Source organism: Trichechus manatus, unplaced genomic scaffold, assembly GCF_000243295.1.
Source record: "Trichechus manatus latirostris isolate Lorelei unplaced genomic scaffold, TriManLat1.0 scaffold00027, whole genome shotgun sequence".
NCBI lineage: Eukaryota > Metazoa > Chordata > Mammalia > Sirenia > Trichechidae > Trichechus > Trichechus manatus.
The window spans coordinates 15,857,685-15,879,309 of record NW_004443963.1 but is presented as its reverse complement, the minus strand read 5'-3'; the positions used below and the strand labels follow the sequence as shown (position 1 = coordinate 15,879,309).

General features: G+C 55.6%; 1 protein-coding gene across 1 annotated transcript in view; it reads left to right on the top strand.

The window, feature by feature from the left end:
• The window catches only part of CARD10 (caspase recruitment domain family member 10), a 29,089-nt gene extending 7,732 nt beyond the window's left edge, over positions 1–21,357 (top strand). Inside the window, exons 4-20 of the mRNA XM_004373832.1 lie at positions 934–1,125; positions 2,199–2,354; positions 2,958–3,083; positions 4,695–4,886; positions 6,358–6,492; positions 6,837–6,952; positions 7,863–7,891; positions 8,342–8,465; positions 15,619–15,778; positions 16,185–16,296; positions 16,694–16,937; positions 17,129–17,198; positions 18,325–18,427; positions 19,735–19,893; positions 19,987–20,102; positions 20,617–20,729; positions 20,999–21,357. Of these exons, the coding sequence (XP_004373889.1) occupies positions 934–1,125; positions 2,199–2,354; positions 2,958–3,083; positions 4,695–4,886; positions 6,358–6,492; positions 6,837–6,952; positions 7,863–7,891; positions 8,342–8,465; positions 15,619–15,778; positions 16,185–16,296; positions 16,694–16,937; positions 17,129–17,198; positions 18,325–18,427; positions 19,735–19,893; positions 19,987–20,102; positions 20,617–20,729; positions 20,999–21,236 (2,385 nt within the window). The 3' untranslated portion in view covers positions 21,237–21,357. The remainder of the gene's footprint in view (positions 1–933; positions 1,126–2,198; positions 2,355–2,957; positions 3,084–4,694; positions 4,887–6,357; positions 6,493–6,836; positions 6,953–7,862; positions 7,892–8,341; positions 8,466–15,618; positions 15,779–16,184; positions 16,297–16,693; positions 16,938–17,128; positions 17,199–18,324; positions 18,428–19,734; positions 19,894–19,986; positions 20,103–20,616; positions 20,730–20,998) is intronic.
• The last annotated feature ends 268 nt before the right edge of the window (positions 21,358–21,625 follow it).

Genomic DNA, 21,625 nt, shown 5'->3' with positions numbered 1-21,625 from the left:
GGGGTTGGAAACATTACATATAAAATTACAGATACATTTTAATACATGAAAAAATACACAAATCATAAAAATTTACTCCAATGATGAAGAAGAATTGGACATTGGCCTTTTGTCATTTGTGGTAATAACACTTGTGGAAGGTTCTGGATCTTCCGAGAATGGGGATGGTATTTCTAGCCAGAAAATTAGTGAGAGTTGTCTGTATGGTCCTTTTCTTTTTCGTCACGTATTTTGCAGTAATATCTTACTGCTTCTCAAATCTGCCTGTTGACTTTAGCAAAGCGACCAGTGTTTGGGTCCGTGTTTTCAAGTAACTGAAGCCACTGATTTAGTTTAGAAAAAACTTTAATCTTTTCACTGTAAAATTTTTTGACAACTTCTCTCCTTTCTCTTCCTCATTATTTCTTTTTTCTTTAGCATTTCTTTCCTCTTCAAAATCCATTAAGTCCTGATCTGTCAATTCCCCTTCTTCATGATCTATGAGCTGTTCCACATTGGGCTGCAACATTGTGCACAGTACATATTACTAAGAGTAAGATGTACAAAAAAAAAAGGTCGTAAGTGTGGTTCGTCTTTTAGTAAGTGCGGTTTGTCATACATAACTCGAATACGTCGTAAGTCGGGAACTACCTGTATTCAGTGGAATTGTGGGACAGATGAGCATGTTGTGATGTACAGATCCGCCCTGAAGTCCTTGAAGCTGAGTCCCGGGAGTGGGGGAAGGCCTTGACCTCACTGTCCCCCTTTCCTCCTCATATTTGCCCAGCCTGTCCCTTCTCCGTAGACGAGTCTGGGAGGGCTCCTGCTCTGGCCCCTTGGGAATCTGGGAAGTGCTCAGGAGTGAGGGAGAAGGGCTTCTCTCCCCACTGGCCTTGCTTGTGTCTCCGGGTGTGTCCCCCCCACCCCCCGGCTGACTCATGTCTTGCACTGCAGGTGGATCAGCTTAAGCTCAAGGTGAGCCGGCTGGAGGAGGAGTGTACCCTGCTTCGAAGGGCCAGAGGGATGCTCCCAGGGGCGGAGGAGAAGGAGAAGGAGCCGGACGGCACGGACCTTGTCTCCGAGCTGCGCGCTGAGAACCAGCGGCTGACGGCATCACTGCAGGAGCTCCAGGAGGGCCTGCAGCAGGTACCCGGGTGGTACAGGTGGGATGTCGGGGGCAGACCCTCACTGGGGCCCTTCCTGTTCCTTACTCCATCCTCCTGAGTCCTGGAAAGGTGAGGATCCCAGAACTGGGAATCTGAGATCTGACTGGCATCCAGCTGGGTACTGGGCGCTGAGACCTCGGCTCTCCTGGGCGTTTGCTCTGGGGTTTAGGGGCAACCTCCTGGGGGTCTCTGAACTCCCAGAAACTGTGCATCTCATTTCCTTTGTGAGCATTTTTCTGGGATGAGGTTCTCTAGCTTTCCTTTGATTTTTAGGGTAGTCTCTGATCCCGAAGGAGTCTCTGGGTGGCACAAACGGTTAAGTGCTTGGCTGCTAAATGAAAGATTGGAGATTGGAACCCACCCAGAGGTGCCGTGGAAGAAAGGCCTGACGATCTACTTCCAAAAAAATCAGCCATTGAAAACCCTGTGGGGCACAGTTCTACTCTGACACACATGGGGTCACAGTGATGGCCACTGATTTGGTTTGTTTTTTTGTGACCGTAAGTAGTTGAGACCCCTGAGGTCTGGATGACCACAGGGTTTGCTTGGTGACCTGTGGTGGTTCAGTGGCAGCGTGGGCCCACCTCCTGCTCATTGCTTTTCCCACCACACAGGAAGTGAGGGGAAGGGAGCCAGGGCTCTGGTGTATTTCATGGGGTTATAGGGTACCTGGCTGGGGTGTGGGTCTGGGGGCTGGATCTTGGGCCCAGACTCAGCCCCTGTGAAGACCCGTTATTAGAGGGGCAGGAATGGGCTTTGGAAATAGCTGCACTCTGCCGCCCTAAGCGTTGGGTGGGGGCCTGAGCAAGAGAGTGGTCTGGTTCTTGTTAAGAATGAGATCCTGGCCGAACTTGCCAGAGCACGCCCTCATCCATTTACCTCAGATACTCCCTGGAGGCTGGCAGGGCTGGTGCAGTCACGCCCACTCTACATAAGGTCCCAGAGGTCAAGGCCCTTGGCCAAGGTGGCTGAGCTAGTGGGGCGCGTCAGAGGGCTGGGGGTTTGTCTCCTTTTCCTCCCCACACTCAAGGCAGCCCTGAACTCTGGCCCCAGGAGATGAGTCAGCCGGGGGCCCCAGGCTCGGAGCGCATCCTCCTGGACATCTTGGAGCATGACTGGCGGGAGGCACAGGACAGCAGGCAGGAGCTGTGCCAGAAGCTGCATGACGCGCAGAGCGAGCTGCACTGGGCAGAGGCGCTGCGGGACAAGGTAGCTCTCTCCTGCCCCTGCCCTGCCCCCCCCTCCTAACCACCTTCTGCTAACAGCCTGGCTCCTGGGGGGTGGAAGGCATTAGGCATCCCTGAGCACCTGCTACCTGCCAGGCAGTGGGCTAGGAACTATCCATTCACTCCTCCGCAAATAATTTATCAAGGCACCAATGGTCTAGTCGCTTGGGATACATCAGGGAACAAAACAAAGGTCCCTGCTTCTGTGGGGGTAATTCTAGCAGGGTAGAAAGTGTAACACACACATAGTAAGAAGTCAGTCATTTTGTGTAGTAAGAGATGAGGCCACTGTCGAAAACGTAGAGCAGCAGGTTGCAGTTTAAATAGCCAGGTGGGTAGTGTGACTATATTCTTAAACACCCGTTTTATAGATTAGGCAGCTGAGGTCCAGTGAGGTGACATCAGTGGCCCAGGCCACCCAGCTAGAGAGTTGGGCAATTGAAATTGGGCTCAGGCCTGCCTGACCACAGAGCTCAGCCTCTCTCACCAGAATATGGCCAGCTGCTGGTTACCTTCCCCCTCCCCCGCACATACTCAGGGTCCCTGGCCAGCGCCGTGGTCTGACTAGGCTCTGCCCTGCCCACAGTACCTGCAGGAGATGGAGGACTTGCGACTGAAGCACCGCACACTGCAGAAGGACTGTGACCTGTACAAGCACCGCATGGCCACCGTCCTGGCCCAGCTGGAGGAGATTGAGAAGGAGCGGGACCAGGTGAGCCCTAGCCTGCTGTGTGTGAGGCCCTGGCTGTTATATGGGGGAATACAGGAGAAGTGAGCAGGGCTGGAATTGTAGAAAAAGGCTTTGACAGTGCACTGGTGGCTTAGGATGGGGCAAGTGGGCCAAGGAGAATCAGAGATGTGGGACCTTGAGCATTCAAGATCTGCCGACCTTGCACCTGAACACACCTGCCTCACCTGGGTTCCCGTGACAGTTACAAGAGTTGGTCCCAGTGTCCTTCATTTCTGGGTCCCTTGTTCTCTCATATCAAGGACAAAGCCTGCACAGAGGGGGTACTTATAGATCTTTGTTGATGAAAAACTTTCCAAAGTTCTGGCTCCCAGTACCTGGCCACCATGGCCTCATCTTCTGTTGAGGCCGTGGGGTGGGGTGAGGACCCCAGGTCCAGTTCCTCCTGGCCCCCAGCCTTCCTTGTGTGAGGTGCCCCACATAGAGGGGAAGGGCAGGAGGTTTTGTCCTTATCTCAAGTTCAGATCCAGCATCTCCATTAGAGGAGTTGGAACCTACAGATTTCAGTGGGCCTCAGAATCCCCTCTCAGGCTTGGTGAAATTGCCAGTTTGGGCTTTACCCGCAGACATTCTGATTCCAGGTCGGGGGTGGGGGGTAGGGCCCAGGAATCTGCATTTCACCAGGATGTTGCCAGCCCCAGCTCCCTCTGAGGCAGTGTTAGCAAATCTGGGCCATGGGCCCAGCTCTCACGGGGACCCTGGTCTTCATTATGAGGAAAAGTGCTTTGGATGCAACCAGCTGGGCCTGAACCTGGCTCCTCCACTAACCAGGATACTGTGAATAAAGCATACAGTAGGTCTCACAGAAGTACAGCTGGAATGTTCCTTAGAAGCGAGCATGGTGAGACTTTGTCTCATGTACTTTGGACATGTATCAAGGAGGGGCCGGTCTCTGGAGAAGGACATCATGTTTGGTAAAATAGAGAGTCAGCGAGAAAGAGGAAGACCTCCAACAAGGTAGACTGACACAGTGGCTGCAGCAATGCGCTGAGACATGGCAACGATGGTGGGGATGGCGCAGGACTGGGCAGTGTTTCGTTCTGTTGTTCATAGGGTTGCTATGTGTCAGAACCAACTTGACGATACCTAATAACAACAGCAGGTCTCACAGAAGAGCTTTAAGTTGTCTTAGTGAAGTGGCAGGAGCCTGGACTCTGCAAGGAGATTAGAGCATGGGTTTGAGTCTCAGCTCTGTCCCTGCTGGCTATGTAACCCTCATGGCTCAGTTTCCTTACCTGTAAAATGAGAATAATACCTAACTCCTAGAACTATTGTGAAGATTAAATAAGCTGATATTTAGCACAGTGTCTGGCACACAGGAAGTGCTCAGTAAATGGTAGCCGCTCTTACTGTTGGACTCAAATATTCCAACTGTCATGAAGATGGCATAAGATGGGGTAACATTTTATTCTGTTAAACGTAAGGTTGCCATGGGGTGGAGCCAACTCTACGGCAGCTAACGACAACAGCTTTTACTGTTATTGCCCCATCCTCGTGGTCACAGGCCAGGACAGCTGAGCCAGTATTACTCCCCAGCTGCCAGTCCCCAGCGTCCTCCCCTCCTGCTCCCCTCAGGCCATCCAGAGCCGGGACCGGATCCAGCTGCAGTACTCACAGAGCCTCATCGAGAAGGATCAGTACCGCAAGCAGGTGCGGGGCCTGGAGGCTGAGCGGGACGAGATGCTGACTGCGCTCACCAGCTTGGAGGGCACCAAAGCCCTGCTGGAAGCACAGCTGCAGCGGGCGCAGGGTGGCTCCTGCCTCAAGGTGAGCAGGGTTGGGAACAAGAGGGTCCTGTGAAACCACTAGGATCCTGGCAGGAGCTCTTGGCCAGGGGTGGGAGCAGGCAGGACCTGGTGGGAGCCTTTGTCCGGGCTTGGGAATATGCTCAGTAGGAGCTCTTGGCTGGGAATAAGCAGGTCCTGGAGGGAAACGTGCAGACCCTGGCAGGTGCCCTCACCCTGGGTCAGGAACACACTGATCTTGGAGGGAGCTCTCTGGCAGGGTGGGGAATACACAGGCCCTGATGGGAGCCCTCAGCTGGCGTCAGAAAGACTTGGGCCCAGGTTAGGGTGGGTATGGGTTGTTGCATCAGGGAGTGGTAGGGACGTGTGGGCCTCTGAATTTCTGGAGTTGCTCCTAGGGCATTGAGAATAGTTTGAAGCCTCTTTTTACATATGCTTGGGGAAACCTGGCTGCATGAAGGCGGGCGAGCATCTTGGAATGCAAAACATGGGACCTAAAAGCTCCTTGGAGTCCAGCTAGCCCAGTCCCCTTATTGCACAGGGTCCAGAGAAGGTCAGGGGCTTGCCCAGGGTCACACAGCCAGCCAGCACTGGAGCTGGGCGCAGACCCTTGTAAACCAGACACTTGCCCTCAGGTGTTTGCTGGGCTGCTCTGCCTTTTCCTGTTTTGTATTTGCTTGAAGAAGTGTTCAACCAGCCAAGTGTTTTGTTGTGATGAGGCCTAGAGGAATGGGATGAAGGAAACATGAATCTATGATTTCCCACTTTTTAAGACTCTCAGTGGCTCTTAGGTAAAGACAAAGCCCCTTATCATGCCCACAAGCCCCTGCAGGGTGGGTCCCTCCCTTTCTCCAGCCTGGTTCTCTGGACTTCAGCTATACTGGCCTTTTAATCCTGGAATGTGTCACAGTCCTGCCTCAGAGCTTTTGCATATGCTGTTTCCGCTGCCTGGCTCCACCTTACCCACTTAGCACCTACTTACTGTTGAGTTCTCAGTTCAAACCATGAGTTCTCTGGAAAGCCCTCCAAGGCCCCTAGGCCCTTTTTCTCTGGCCCCAGGCACCTTCCGTCCCTAAGCTCTGTTAACCAGTTGCTACTGAGTCAGCTTTGACTCATGAGGACCCCATGTGTGTCAGAGTAGAAGTGTGCTCCATAGGGGTTTTCAGTGGCTGTTTTTTTGGAAGCAGATCACCAGGCCTTTCTTCTGAGGCACCTCTGGGTAGGCTCGAACCTTCAATCTTTTGGTTAGTGGCTGTGCTTCACCATTTGTACCACCCAGGGATTCCACTCTCATCACACCTTGGGGCTATTGTATTCATCTGTTTGCTTGTTTGCAGTTTTGCCTTCGCCTTTAGACTGTGAGCTCCACCAGGCAGCGACCTGGCTCCCTGTTTCCTGCTGTGTCCCTGTGCTTGGCCCGGGACTGTGCTCAGGAGATGATGGTGGCTGGTTTGGGCCCGGCCCTGCTGATCACCTCCTTCTTCCTCTCCCAGGCCTGTGCCTCCTCCCACTCCCTGTGTTCCAACCTCAGCAGCACCTGGAGCCTGAGTGAGTTCCCCTCCCTGCTGGGGGGCTCGGACACAACGGGGGAGGCAGCTGTCACGGGGGGCTCTGAGCCCCATGCCTTGGTAAGACACCCACCTGCCCCGGATATGGTGGAGGGATTCTGATGACCTTCATACAGTTACTGACGTGCCAAGTGCTTTCCAGTTTGCTGACCGTCCCATTTCACGGGGAAGAAACTGAGGCCCAGGGAGGCCAAGTGCCTTATTTAGGCTCATCCAGAGCCAGCCTGGTGCTGAGCCTGAGTGCCAAGGGACCTGGGGTGCCCCTCACATGCCGTAATCTTGCTGAGCCCATTCCCCGCTCTGGGCTGTGGTCCCGTCTGTGGAATGGGCACACACCAGGGGCTTCGAGATCTGGGAAGGGACCGGGCAGTTCAGGTGACCCAGGCCCTGATGTGGCATTGCAGGAAGAGGCCACAGACAGCGAGAAGGAGATCAACCGGCTCTCCATCCTGCCCTTCCCTCCCAGCGCTGGCTCCATTCTGCGGCGGCAGCGCGAGGAGGACCCCGCACTTGCTAAGAGGTAAACAGGCCCTGGAGAGAGCAGTAGGGGCCCAGGGAGATGGGGCTGCTATTTCCCCGAAAGAAAGATCCGCTTCTCGGCTTCCCTGTGCAGAGTCAGGTCCAGGCAGTCACCTCCCTTTACTGCCCTGAAGTGGCGGGAGCTGTGCAAACCTGGGCCCCAAGATCCTCAGAGTGACCGAGGTCAGGGGTCAAGGCAGGCCAAAGGGCAGAGTGGACTCAGCCTCAGCTGAGCCCCCTAACAGGAGATCCACTGGAAGTCAAGCCTTGAAGATCCTAAACCCAGGGAGAAGCCATGTGGTTCAGGACTAGGGGATGCAGAGAATGTTTCAGGGGGTCTGAGACTCAGCAGGGAAGCCAGGCCCCAGGTTCGGCCACCAACAGCAAACAGGGACCAAGCTATGTCTGCTGGGAGCAACACCAAGGGCAGGAGATATCCTGCCTCCTGTGTCATTCCTGTCACTGCTTTCCCCTAAAAGGTGCCCTTCATCCGTTCATTTGCTCATGAAACGCTAGGCACCAGGAGGTGTGATCGATATGGGCCTGATCAGAGGCGTGAATGCGCCGTGACTGAGATGGGAGGAGGTCACAGTCTAGTCGGGGAGGCAGACCTTGTAGTGGCAGTTCAAGGTAGAAATTGGGAGTGAGATAGGAGTGAGAGGTCAGGGGAGGCTTCCAGGAGGGGTCCTTGGGGCTGGCTTTGAAGGCCCGGCCAGGCCACTCCGGGTGGAGGAATCTGCAGCAGAAGCCTGAGTGTTAGCTTCTTGCTTTGTGAGCTCAGGGGAGCAGGGTGGTGCAGGTGTCCTGTGCCTGGGGCCCCCACCTTGGGTCTCCCTGCATTGGCATGGGGGCAGGAGGGAATGGGCAGAGTGCCTGCTGTGCCTTAAACTCCTCGCCCTCTCTCTGTCCAGGTCCTTTAGCAGCATGTCAGACATCACAGGTAATGCCCTCTTGAACTCTGTGGGAAGGGGTCATCTGAGGGAGTAGCTTTCAGCCCACTTGGGCTTATGCTACCTGCTCTACCTGAGATGCCCTTGGTGAGGGCAAAGCCCCGGAAAAGCCTGTGCCCCCTTCCCTGAGACCACACTGTGGTCCTGGGTCATTTGGTTCCCGCCTCTCACGCTGAGCTCAGTCCTGGTCACACCGCCGTCCTGGGTGTGCTGTATGGGCCTCTCCTCAGACCTCACCTGCCTCAACCCTTCCCTGGGGAACTGAAGGGTCACCCTGCAGGCCCTGGGCCAGCTCTGAGCCCAATGGGTCTGATGTGCTCCTGGGGCCTCAGCCCATGCCTCTAGGCTGCTCTGGGCTGGAGGGGGTTTAAGCTCTCTCATGCCCCCGGGCCTCCCCATTTCCCAGCCCAGAACCCCTGAGCCTCATTCTTCCTCCCCAGGAAGTGTGACACTTACCCCCTGGTCTACTGGCCTATCCTCGTCCTCGTCTTCTGACAGCGTGTGGCCTTTGGGCAAGCCGGATGGTCTCCTGGTCCGGGGCTGTGGCTTGGACTTCTTCAACAGGTACTGCAGCTGCCTGGGGTGGGAGCTGGGGGGGCTTGGGCCTCAGCTTTCTTGAGAGGGTGGGCAGGTGTGAGGCAGAGGGAGCAGCTAAGCCTTTGCCAAAATGGTGAAGTCTTTAGACCAGGACTTCCAACCAGTTCTGGTTTGAACCCCTGCTGAGAATTTGCATTTCTAACAAGTTCCCAGGAGGTGCTAATGCTGCTGATTAGGGACCAATTCTGAGAACCACTGGTAAAACATGGGTCTCAAAATTTGTCATACATAAGAATCACCTGGGGATCTTCTTAAACTGTAGATTCTGATTCAATATATCTGGGGTGGAAATGCAAATTCTCAGCAGGGCTTCTAATCAGAATGAACTGGTTTGAAAGCCGGCTTTAGACACAGACTGACCTTGGGTTTAAATCCTGCCACCCCTGTTCATTGTCTCTGTGACTTGGGCTGGTCGGTCTACCTCTCTGGGCCTCAGTTTTCCCATTGGTTAAAGGGGGACAGTGATCTCTGCTATATGTGGGTGTTTTGAGGTTTCTGATTCATGGAAGTAAAGCCCTTAGCTCTGCTAGGCACACAGTAGGTGCTTAGTAAATGGCTGCCCCTGTATTGACATCCCTGCCTGCCAGGCCTCTCTGGCTTGGTGCTCCAGGAAGGACTGAGCCGTCCAGCAAAACTCCGTGCTGTTGGTGGAGCTGGGCCACTGCGGGAGCTCAGAGTGCAGGTGCTGGGCTCTGTTAGTGCTGGCCGAGGAGGAGTGGCCCCCTGTTCACACCTGCCAGTGGATCTCAGGAGCAGTTGGGACTGGGAGCTCAGCAGGTGGGGAGAAGAGCTGGGTGACTGGCAGAGGGAGCGGGCAGCAGGGATCCGGGGAAGTGCCTGTGGTTTGGCTGAGACTAGAGCACGACAGGGGAGGTGAGGGGAAAGGTGAGATCTGAGGCTGGGCCGGGCCACCGTGGGCTCTGTCAGGACAGGAAAGTATGGACTTTGGCTTGTGAACTCTGGGAAACCTGAGAGGGTTCAGCTATTAAATGCAAGGCCAGCAGCTCCTGGCTGCTCCACAGTGTCCTCTCTATCCTGGGTTGTAGGCATTATTCAGAATTATCCCTGTTTTAATAGAGAAGAAATGGAGGCTCAGAGAGGTTAAGTGACTTGCCCAAGGTCACCTAGCTGGGAAGGGCCTGAGCCAAGGTCCAGAATGAGCTGATAGATCTAGATTTTAGACAAGGGCTTGGGGAACACTGAATGGTGGAGCTGGAATGGGGGGATGCAGGGCCCAGAGGAAGAGGATGCCCAGCAAACCACAGGTGGGGTAGGACCAGTGGCCTCCTGGAAGCAGCTTGGCCAGCCTGTGGCCAGGCCCCTGCCCCCACCTCGCCTGGCCAGGCAGCTGGCCCTGTGTGACATTGTTTCTCGGTGCAGGATGTGCTTCGGGGGAAGGGGCGGAGGCACCTCCCTTCCTGCCTGCCTTGGCCCTTCCTCTCTTCCTCCAGCTTGGCTGCAGCAGGGGTCTTGGCTGCTGTCCAGGGGCCGCTGGGATGCGGCAGAATGGTCAGGAGGCTGTCCCAGGCCCCACCCATGGGGTCATGGGGCCACCCCTGCTGCCCCCGCCTGGGGAGGAGGGAGTTGGGGGAAGAATACAGATTGTGGTGGGAGTAGGAGAGATACAGAAATAGGGGGTGTTGGAGGAGGTGGTGGACTGAGAGAGTAGGTAAACTGACAGAGAGAATTGAGGGCCCTAACTGTGCCTGGTGTCTTGGTGGGGTACTCCATGTGTCGTGGGGCACTGTGCAGTGGGGAGAGTGGGCTTTGGAGCCAGCCGCCTAGACTGAAATCCTGCCTTTGTCACTTGGGCAAGTTGCTTATCCCAGTGGCTCAGTTTCCTGGTCTGTAAAACGAGACTGTCCCCTAGGGTTATTGGGGTGGGGGGTTCCAGTATTCCATCTAAAGTGCTTAGAACAGTGCCTGGCTTGTATTGTTGTGTACCATTGAGTCAGTTGTGACTCATAGCAACCCTATAGGATGGAATAGACCTGCCCAATAAGGTTTCCTAAGGTGTACTCTTTACGGAAGCAGAATTGCCAGGTCTTTCCTCCCGCTAAGCCCTGGATGGATTTGAACCACCAGCCTTTGGATTAGCAGCCGAATGCTTACCATTATGCCACCAAGGCTCCTTGCCTGGCTCATGGTGAGTGGTAAATACATGTTAGTTCTTAGCTATTACTAGTATTGCTACTGTTTAATTCACAGAGCAGTCTTGAAGGCCGGTATATATATATATTTTTAATATTTTATTGTGTTTTCAGTGCAAGTTTACACAGCAAATTAGGTTTTCATTTAACAATTATAACACAAATTGTTTAGTGACATTGGTTACATTTTTCACAGTGTGTTAATGTTTTCATTGATTCCATTCTGGATATTTCATTTCCAGTAATCTGGTTTCCCTCTCCCCTTACCCCTTCATCTTTGCTTTAGAGTAATTGTTGACCATTCTGTCTCATACAGATGATTTTGTAAAGGTGCACCGTACTCACTGGTAATATTCTTTATTTTATGAGCCAGTCTGTTATTTAGCTAAAATGTGACCTCGGGGTAGTTTTTTGGAAGCATTGAAGGACGGTAGTCTCAGGGAGTCCTCTAGTCTCAACAGGTCTAGTAAGTCTGGACTTTTTAAGAATTTGAATTCCGTTCCACATGTTCCTCCTCTTCTATCAGGATCCGTCTATTGTGGCCTTGATGAGAATGGTCTAGTGGTAGCCGGGCACCATCTAGTTCTTTTGGTCTCAGGGTAGATGAGGCCGTGGTTCATGTAGGCTGTTAGTCCTATAAACTAGATTCTTCTGAGTCTTTGGTTTCCTTCTTTCTCTGTTGCTTTGGATGAGAAGAGACTGATAGTTGTAAAGACTAGCATTTTTAGCCCCATTATACAGATGAGGAAACAGGCTTGGAGTCAGGAATTTGTCCAGGTCATAAGGCCACTTGGTGGTGGAGTTGGGGATTCCAGTGTGCCTTCCTTCCATCTAAGCTAGACTGTCTGCTGAGCCACCACTGTGTGCGAGGCGCCTGCCCCTTTCCCCAGTTTCTGCCCATCTCTTCTCCTCAGCCTCTCTGCCACCTACTCTGGTCTTCCCTGCCCTTCTCTGCTCCTGAGACCTTGAGGGGGTAGACTATGGATGGACAGTGGGGGTGCGAGTGCAGGCTGAAGGACGAATGGACAGATGGATGGGCAGGGAGACAGTGAGGAAGAGCTGAAGAGTGAACGTGTGGACCTGAGTGAGGAGGGGCGGCACAGGTAGGGCATTGGGAGACTCCCAGCTGGTCTCACGTGGACTTCAAGGACCTTTGGCATCTTCTGTCCTTGCTCAGAGAGGGTTTGATAGATCTGGGGGACTGTGGTTAAGAGTGGGCTCATTACATGACTCTACCACCTGTGTGACCCTTGGCAAGGTACTAACCACACTGTGCCTCAGTTTTCCTCATTGGGAGAACCACAGCATGTCTCCTATAGGGTTGTCAGAAGGATTAAATGACATAACTCATGACACATTTAGCGCGGTGGCCGGCACACTGTCAGCCGGCTAGTATCCGTTTTCAGCAGAGCAAGAGGTACAAACGGTTAAGTGCTAGTTGAAAGGTTGGCAGTTTGAACCCGCCCAGAGGTGCCTCGAAAGACAGGCCTGGTGATCTGCATCTGAAAGGTCACAGCCTTGAGTTCTACTCTGCACATGTGTGGTTGCCATGAGTCGGAATCGACTTGACAGCAACTATCAACAGCAACATCAGTGCCATAATATGGGGGTTGAGGAGAACAGGAGGAATCTTCACTCAGCTTGGGTGATTATGGAGGGCTTCCTGGAGGAGGTGAGTGTGGCATGGGGCCTGGAAAGATGAACAATGAAGAAAGGGGTGACACACAACACAGACAAAGTGGGAAGAGAAAATGGTGAAACGAGGAAGGTAAGATGCGCAGGGCAGAGTGGGGGCAGACTTGCAGAGGAGTCCCAGGCCAAGGGAACAGCATATACAGACAGCTTGGAGGCTGAGAAAACAGAACCCTGGAGAGACTGGAGCACCATGGTGCAGGAATGGGAGGGAGTGGCTGGAGAAGAGGCTGGGCCAAGTGGAAGAGCCCCTGGGTTTGGGGCCAAGGAGTGTGGATCTCCCTTGTGGATAATAGGTAGCCATGAGGGCTCATGGAGCTGGGGAGTGACATGCTTATACTGGGCCTTTGCTGGGATGGCTGTAGGGCTGGTGGGGCTGGTGGGTGGGGATAGAAGTGAGGAAGATCTGGCTTCTGTAAGCATTATAGGGTCCTGAGCAGGAACAGAAGCGTCATATACACTGCCTAGAGATCTTCCCACAGTGCCTTGGGGTGGTGGGCAGGAAGGGAGGGCAGAGCTGGGAGAGTGAAGTATTTGCCTGTTTTCCTCTGCCTGTGGCTTGACCTCTTGACCCGATTGGGGGTGCAGTATGGAGAGCCCTCACTGGGTAGATGGGAAACCCCATCCTTTCCACACCGCTCAGGAGTTCTGGGAGGTTGGAGCAAGCAGCCCGCCCCACCGCGTTCCCCTCTCTCCACCCACTCCTGCTTGTGTAGTGAGGCCTGGGGCTGAGAGGATCAGTCTGGATCTTGCCCTCAGCAAGCCCCCAGGTGCTTTCTGAGCATGCTTAGGGTAGTAGCCCGGGAGGGAGGCGCAGCCTCAGAGAAGGCATGTGGTCCCTTGGGGAGGTTTAGGAGGTTGACAAGGGCGTCCTGGAGGAGGGGATGTCTGAGCTAGGTTTTCTGGGAGCAGCAGTAGTTGGCAGGCTCTAAGGGAAGAGCCTGCAAGCCTGGGGCGGCTGAGGGTTGGCCTGTGGACAGCGGTTCTGACCTTGAATCACAGGGAGCGTGGAGGAACTTGGGAGGGCTGGGCCCTCATCTGGGGCAGCTGTGATGGTCTTTCTGTGGGTTTCTAACAGTGGGGAGACTAAGGCCCGGAGAGAGCTGACCTGTGCTGAGTCACACCTGATAATAGCAAACGCCTGATTTTTATTAAAGACTTAGCATGCCTGGCACTGTTCTGTGCTTTAACTCATTTAGTTCTACAACGTGGTGGGTGGGTGCAGTTGGGGACAGTGAGGATTGGAGGGTTAAGCTGCCAGATGGCTGGGCCCCAGAGTTCCTGTTGGTGACCTCTATACCAGTGTTCCTCAAATTTTCTGACCACAACCCACAGTGAAAAATTTATTTTATATCGAAACCTAAGTCCACACGCCTAAAACTAGAGGGTCAGGAGACAACAGTTGGATTGACCTGGTGGGAGGCTGGTTTATGTTTTCTATTACATTCCCCTGAAAACCAGTGCCAGTTGTGGCCCAGTCAATTCTACACCCCCGAGGGACAGGCCTGCAGGTTGGAACCCCCTCCCCCGCAGCCCTCTGGTTCCACCTGTTTGCCTGCATCATCTTTCATTCCTCAGACTCTCTTTCCCCTCTCTCATACCTACACTGGGAGACACTTTATGAATGTGGTCAGCTCACACCCCCAAGTCTAGGTGCGGTTAGCACCGGCAGTTGGGAGCCAGACCTGTTTCTCCATGGCCCATCTCCAGCCACAGGGCAGCATAGCCAGCCTGGCCACAGGCTTCCGATGGCTCAGGTCTTTCCATACCCCCTTGGTACAGCCAGGGTGAATCCAGGACTGAAGGAGCCCGTGAATGCAGCGCTGATGCCTCCAGCCCCGGTGGCCAGCCCCAGCCCCTCGGGCTTGCTTGTCTCAGAGGGACCCGAGGGGGCCATGAGAGCATGGAGGGCTGGGGCTGAGACAGGGGTTCTTCGGAGCCCAAGTTCCTGCTCCCCAGAGTGCTGCCTGGGTGAAGGTCCTTCCTGCCTCGCCTATCCCACGCTGGCAGCAGAGGGCAGTGTGGCTGTGTCTGTGCTGCAGCTGTGTGGGTGGGGCCGCAGGCGCTCTGCCTGGGCCACCCCTTTGGCTGGGGCACATCTGCTGACCTGGGCCTCCCCTCCCCCAGGGGGTCATGGAGGGGACTTCAGGTCCGTTTGTCTTTGAACCTGGCCGTAAGACCTCACCAGTTCCCACCCAGGGACAGGCAGAGAGCCCTGCTGTGATGAGGATCTTGGTGACTGTCGTAACCTTCAGTGGCTCCCACTGCCCATGGGACGGCGAGACACCTTCGTTCTGTGTCCTCCACAGGCTGGCTCCAGCTTGTGGCCTCTGGGAGATGCTTCCCAGGATGTTAGTTAATTAGGAGCTCAGAACGGTGCCTGGCACATGGGAAATGCCAGTAGGTGTTTGCTGCTACTGTTATTACTGTCGTCAAATTCTTCCCCGCACCCTGTATTCTGACCTTCACACTTTTGCTCACGCCATTCCTTCTCCATCTGTCACTGAGGCGCTGCTTTTCTCCATGAAGGGGGAGCCCTGGTACCCCTTCCTCTGGGAAGCTCCCACCTCAGTGCTCTCCCATTTTGCTCCACCGCCAGCTGGGACCATTTTCTGGTCTGTGTTGGGTTCTAGGTGACCTCCTTGCTTAGACTGTGAGCAGGACGGACATTTATTAATCCTCTGTTGTGGGCCAGGCACTGTGTTTGGTGATAGGGCTGCAGAGCTGGCCACCACAGAAGTCTGGCTCTGAGGATTTTTTTTTGTATTTAATTTTGTTGTCTTTTGTTGTTTGCCACCACAGAGCCAGCCCCCGACTTGTGGTGACCTTTTGCAACTGAGTAGTATGCTCTGTAGGGTTTTCTTGGCTGTAAACTTTATGGAAGCAGGTCTCTGGGCTTTTCTTCCACAGAGCCACTGGGTGGGTTTGAACCGCCAACCTTTAGGTTAGTAGCCAGTCACAAACCGCTTTTGCTACCTAGGCTCCTCAGGATATTCTTTCTGTTGGAGGAAACAAAAGGGAAAGTGCTAGTTCAGGGAGTTCCCACCTCTCTGGGTGTGGAGAGGAGAGGCCGCTTTGACCTGGGCTATGAAGGATGAGCAGACTGGCTGGCAGAGGAGAGGGGGAAGGGCATCCCAAGCAGAGGGCCCTGCAGGTGTAGTGGCCTGGAGAGTCATGGCCCCCAGGAACTCTTGTGCTCACTGTCGTTCTCCAAGAATGTAGAACGGGAATGAAAGTACTATTGGACTATAATTCCCATCCCCCTTCTGCGTTCTCAGGTCACTGGCCATCCAGTTGTCTGGCTGGAGCACCCCAGGCGGCCCTGAGCCCCAAGACAAGAGCCCAGACGGCCTGTCGTTCCTTGGGGACAGCTGGTCTGGGGCTGTGGTGCGGCGGGTGCTCTCTGGACCGGGGTCAGCCAGGGCAGAACCCCAAGAGGTGAGGCCCCTCCCCCACTGGGCTGGAAGTGGAGCCAGTGCGTTAGCCTGGGCGGGTGGATGAAGGTCGCTGGGCAGAGCTTCTGGGGATTGGCCAGAGCACAGGGAGATCGGTGATTAGTTGCTGGTTGCCCTGCCCCAGCCAGCTTTGAAGGAAGTCTGGGCAGGGACTCGAGGTGGGGCAGACTGATAGCACCTGACCAGGATGGAGTATGCGGGATGGGGAGTCTGGCTGGGGCATTGTGCTGATGGAAGCGGGGCCGACTGGACATGGCTTGTGCCCCCTGAGGTGGTGGGCCTGAATTATGAGACGTGGTCACCTCTGCACCCTCGTCTTTCTCCAGCCCCCCAGTTCTCCTGACCTGGGAGGGTCACTTCTTTCCCTTCCTGCCTGGGTTTTCCCCCAGCCAAGGGCTGAAGCCGCTGGCCTGGAAGGGGCATGCCTGGACGCGGAGGCCCAGCAGAGACCCTCTCCCTGGAGCCAGGTGTCCACACTCCCCTTCCTGGTGGATTCGAAGGGTAAGCCTGGTCTTGCATGGAGGCTGGGGAGTGACTGGGACCAGCCCAGAGTGCAGGTGGGGAAACCGAGGGCCAGAGAGGGAGATGGCCTCACCCCAGTCACTCTGCCTCCCATGCTACCGTCCTCTCCTCAGTAAGCAGCGTGCAGTGAAAAGAACGCTGATCAGAAGTCCAGGGACTTGGCTTCAAGTCCTTGTTGCATCCCTGGTGGGCTGAGTGGCCTTGGGCTAGTCCCTGCCCCTTCTGGACCCCAGACTCTCACTCTAAGAAGGGGGAGGTGGGGTCCTGGCAGCTCAGGCCTCTAGACGGCCACGCCGGTGGCCTTACCACTAGCTGATCCTTGGCCTGACCTTTCTCCTCTTGTCCTCCTGACTGCCCCTGCCATGCCCATGCCCAGCCTGCCAGTCCTTCCACGAGGCCCTAGATGCCTGGGCAAAGGGGCTGGGTACTGAGCCCTTCTACATTCGAGCCAACCTCACACTACCTGAGCGGGCAGACCCCCATGCCCTATGCGTGAAAGTCCAGGAGATCCTGCGGCTGTTGGACCCGGTGTACAAGCGGCGGCAGGAGTGGTTCTGTACACGGGTCGACCCTCTCACACTACGGGACCTGGACCGTGGCACCGTGCCCAATTATCAGAGGTGACAGAGCCAGGGGCCTGGGAACTGGTCCCACTGGGAGCTGGGACTCGGCGGGGGGGGGGTACTGTAGCCCTCCTCCTGCAATCTGGAATCCCTCACCATCCTCTGGGGCAGTCTAGGGGCTGAAGGAGAAGGGGTGAGAGGCTCCCCCTGTCCCTACAAACATGACATGACTCCCCCCACCCCCATAGAGCCCAGCAGCTTCTAGAAGTTCAGGAAAAATGCCTGCCCTCCAGCCGGCACCGAGGCCCCCGCAGTAATGTAAGCAGGCCTGGGCGGGCAGGAGGGGGCCTGGAGAAAGGGAGAGGGTGGGCTTTGTTCTCTGGCAGCCCTGCGGGAGAAGAGGAGGGAGGTCCCCCCTCATAGGACTGAATTGATCATCTACTATGTGCCCAGCATGTGTTTTCCTAGCCATTTTACAAACAAAAGAACAGACGGCCCTGTCCAGGGTAGCTGAGAGAATTGGATGAGCTGGAGTATGCCAGTGCTAGGAGCGTGCCTGGCCCATAGTAGGCACTTGGCAAAACAACAATCACATCCCCTTTTCCCATTCTTGGATAGGGCTGGGCTGGGTGATTGTCCCCACTGTGTACTTGGGCTCAGCGGAGTTAAATACTCTGGAGGCCGTGTTGCTAGAGAGATGTTGATAACGTGAGCTCTTAAATTCCGGCTCTGCTGCTTACCAGCTGTGTGACCTTGGACCACCACCTTAGCCTCCCTTGAGGTTCTGTTTCCTCATCTGTAAAATGGGGGCAGTTGTGCTACCTACGTAGTAGGCAGTATAAGGCTTCAGTGAGTTAACCCATGTCAAGTGCTTAGTGTCTGGTATGATGTAGGCATTTGATGCATGTTAGGTATTGGTGTGATAAGTGCCAGCATTATTGGGTTCATTAATCTTATCCAAGGTCATGTTGCTAGTTCATTGGCAGAGGCCCCAAATTTTGTCTGTTCTATACCATGCTGCTTCCCCGGGCAGAATTTCCACCTCTCCCTGGCTGAGTCCAAGCCTGTGTGGCCGGTGTGAGGGCCATGGCAAAGGTGATAAGAGAAGTATTTGTGACATTAGGTTGCTCCTGTCTCTGGGCCTCAGTCTTCCCATCTATAAAGTGGGGGCAGACCAGCCAATCCCTAAAGCTTCTCCAGCTCTAATTGGCTCTGACTGGGCTCTTCTCTGAGCCCTTAGGGATGATTGCCCTCACCTACCTAGGGAGTGGCACTGAGCTGGGCAGAGGCCGGAGACAGGCCTGGTGGGGAAGGGGGGCCTTGTGCTGACCTAGGCAGTGGCAGGGGAGGGGACCCTCTTCTGGAGGCTGTTTATTCTCATGTCTCCCTGAGGGTGGGGTGGAGCTGAGCTCTCAGGTACACCCCACTCCTCACCCTTCCACAGCTGAAGAAGCGAGCCCTGGACCAACTCCGGCTGGTAAAGCCCAAGCCCTTAGGGGGTCCTGCAGGGGACTCCCCGGAGCAGCTGCTGCTGGAGCCCTGCTCAGGTGAGTGCACAGGTGTAAAGGTGCAGACCTGTGCCGCGCATGGTGTCTGCGAGGGTGTCCTCTGTCCTGGAAGGGCCTGTTGAGGGGGTGCCACTGGGAGGTGGGGCCCATGCTGGGGGTGCCTGAGAGACAAGGCTCCCCCTGGTGGCAGGATGGGCTGCCAGGCTTCAGGGCAGGGGAGATGAGAGGGGTGGGCTATGTGTATGATTGTGATTGTGGGTCTGGAGGTGTTTGAGGCATGCATAAGCATGGGCCCATTCCTATCTGGGAGAGTGTGTGTAGCTGTGCTTCTTGCATGCGTGTGGTGCAGGTGTCATGAAGACCCCAGAGAGGGGGTTCCTGGAGCAGTAGGGTGAAACCTTAGGCCAGATTGGGGAGGATGGGCTGGGGGAGCCCAATGAAGGAGTAGCAACTCTTAGGGTTAATAGGAAGACTTCCTGGAAGAGGTGGTGTTTGAACTGTGGCTTTCAAGGATGCATAGGAGTTTGTTTCAGGTGGAAGGCATAGCTGTGGACGTGTGTGGTGTGTTTAGAGAACACTCAGCTCAGTAAGTGCGCATCAGGCACCAACTCCGTGAGCATTATACTTGGTCCAGTGAACACAGTGATCCCTACCCTCATGGAGGCCACTGCCATGGGGAGGCCTATGCCAGTCAGATAATTGCCTTCTTGAACATCATTACACAGAGGGTGAGGTGGGTAATGGAGGAGCACGTGCCAGAGGCCCTGCCATCTGTGTGACCAGGCCTTTGAAGGTGGAGTTAAGAGTTAATGGGCTGAGAAGTGCAGGGGTTGGGGCAGGCGGCCCCCCAACGCATGCAAAGGCCCTGTGATTGGAGGCAGCGCTTTCAGGTGGAGGACCTGAAAGATGGTCTGTGAAGCAGGAGTGGAGTCTGATGGGTGCGTGGCTCGCTGCGTCCCCAGGCTGACCGACCCGCAGGGCTAGGTCACCCAGTCACCCACGCAGTAGATGTGGCCTTTTCCCTAAGAATCATGGGAAGTCACCGGTGCATTCAAATCAGGGGAGTGATAGGATCTGACTTTAGTTTTAAAAGCCCTCCTCTGGCTGCACAGTAGAGAATGAGCTGTAGGGGGCAAGGGTGAGGCAGAGGAGCAGCGAGGAGACTGCTGCAATGGTCTCAGCAAGGGGGGCACCTGCGTCAGCGCGTGTGCACGTTTGCAGGGCAAGCAGCATCAGGACTTAGGAGGTGGGAGAGAATGGGTAAGGGGAGGTTATGGAGTTTCTGGGTGTCAGAGGAGTGGGCCCTGCCTACACCTTCATCTCTTCTGCCCCCTCTCCCACCCTAGAGCCAGAGCGGAGCCTCAAACCCTACAGCCTGGTCCGACCACTGCTGGTGTCCGCCCTGCGGCCTGTGGTGCTCTTGCCTGAGTGCCTGGCGCCCCGGCTCATTCGCAACCTGCTCGACCTGCCCAGCTCCCGGCTGGACTTTCATGTGTGCCCAGCAGGTGAGCCTGAGGGCTGGGGTGGGGGCTGGGTGATACCCTGGGCAACCCGGCCCACTGGCCCGTCGTCCCTACCTCTCCCTCCTTCCTCTGCAGAAAGCATTTCTGGGGAGGAGCAGTGTTCATCCTCTGCACCTGGGGCCCCCAAGGCCCGACCTGCCACCGCTGGCCTGGGCAGCAGGATCCGTGCCATCCAGGAATCTGTTGGGAAGGTGCAGTGTTTTGGGTGGGGTGCAGGTGGGCAGGGCTGCCATCCTGGGCCTGGGAGCCAGAGTCTGAGTGCAGGCCTTGTTCTACTGCTCACTTGTGGGGTGACCTTGGGCAAGTCCCTTCCCTTCTCTGGGCCTCATTTTCCTCACCTGTGAAATGGGTAGGTTGGGACAGTTGACCTTGTGTGAGTCATCCTTGAGGTGTTTGGTTCCTGACGCAGTACTGACACATCTTACCTTGTCCTCGCCATCGCTACTGCCCTGGGAGCTGGCCGGGAGCTGCGAGGGTGGGTAGGGTAGGGGTTGCTCTATCCTACAGTTGGGGAGACTGAGATCCAGAGAGGGCAAGTGACTTATCTCCCCAGGTTTCCTGCCTCCCCTTCTGAGTTCTTTCCTTGCTGCCAGGGTCCCTTCTGGGTGGAGGGGAAGTGGGAGGTCAGGGGCAGGGTATGGAGAGGTCAATGTCTCTGGGCGGGGAGTAAAATGTAACATCAATCCCCCCCTGCCCCCCGAGAAGAAGCACTGCCTGTTGGAGCTGGGTGTGCGGGGCGTGCGGGAGCTTGTCCTGAATGAGATCTACCCCATTGTCATCCACGTGGAGGTGACTGAGAAGAACGTCCGGGAAGTCAGGTGAGGCAGGCAGAGGGGAGTGAGAACGGGCAGGACCCTGAGAGCTTCCTCTTGTTTGGGTCTCTGTGTCTGTCTCTCTGTTTGTCCTCGCTATCCGTTGTGTGTGTGTCTCTCTTTTTCTCTGGCCCCCTCCCTCTTTGTCTGCCATCTGTCTCTCTTTTTGTCCGTCTGTCTGTCCTCGTCTCTGACTCTCCGTATCTTTGTCCCTCTGTCTCTGTCCATCTTTGTCTCCTGATCCAGCTGAGTGTTGCCCCCTCCTGTTTCTCCAGGGGTCTGCTGGGCCGGCCGGGCTGGCGGGACTCGGAACTGGTTCGGCAGTGCCGAGGCTCCGAGCAGGTGCTATGGGGGCTTCCCTGCTCCTGGGTGCAGGTGCCCACTGACGCGTGGACCCACGCGGAGGAGCTGGCCAAGGTGGTGCGCAGCCGCATCCTTCAGGAGCAGGCTCGCCTCGTGTGGGCCGAGTGTGGCAGCAGCAGCAGAGGCCGCAACAGCAGCAGCGAGGCCTGAGCAGCTCCCTCGGGTGCCCTAGTGTCCTCAAGCATTTTGGAAGCTGCCGGGGCGGACTCTGCTGTCTGCGGTGGAACCGGGTCTCCCCATCCTGAGTCTTCTAGGCCTTTGGACTCTCAGACACTGGGACCCTGGGCTCTGGACTCTCACCCGAGTTTGTCGCTGAGCCTGCCAGAGTCCCATGGGGAGAGCTGCTGCTGCCCTGGTTCTTGCTGCTCTGGGCCTTCTCCTGCATCCCACTGTGTCCCCATGTTCCCGCGCAGGTCTCATGTGCGTGCCTTGGTCATGTCCTCAAGTGCCTCCCTGGAGCACCCGAGCTCTCACGTGTGCACATGTCTGCACACCCAGGTTCTCTGGGTGGGCTCACGTTCTGTCCCTCCCTCCGGGCA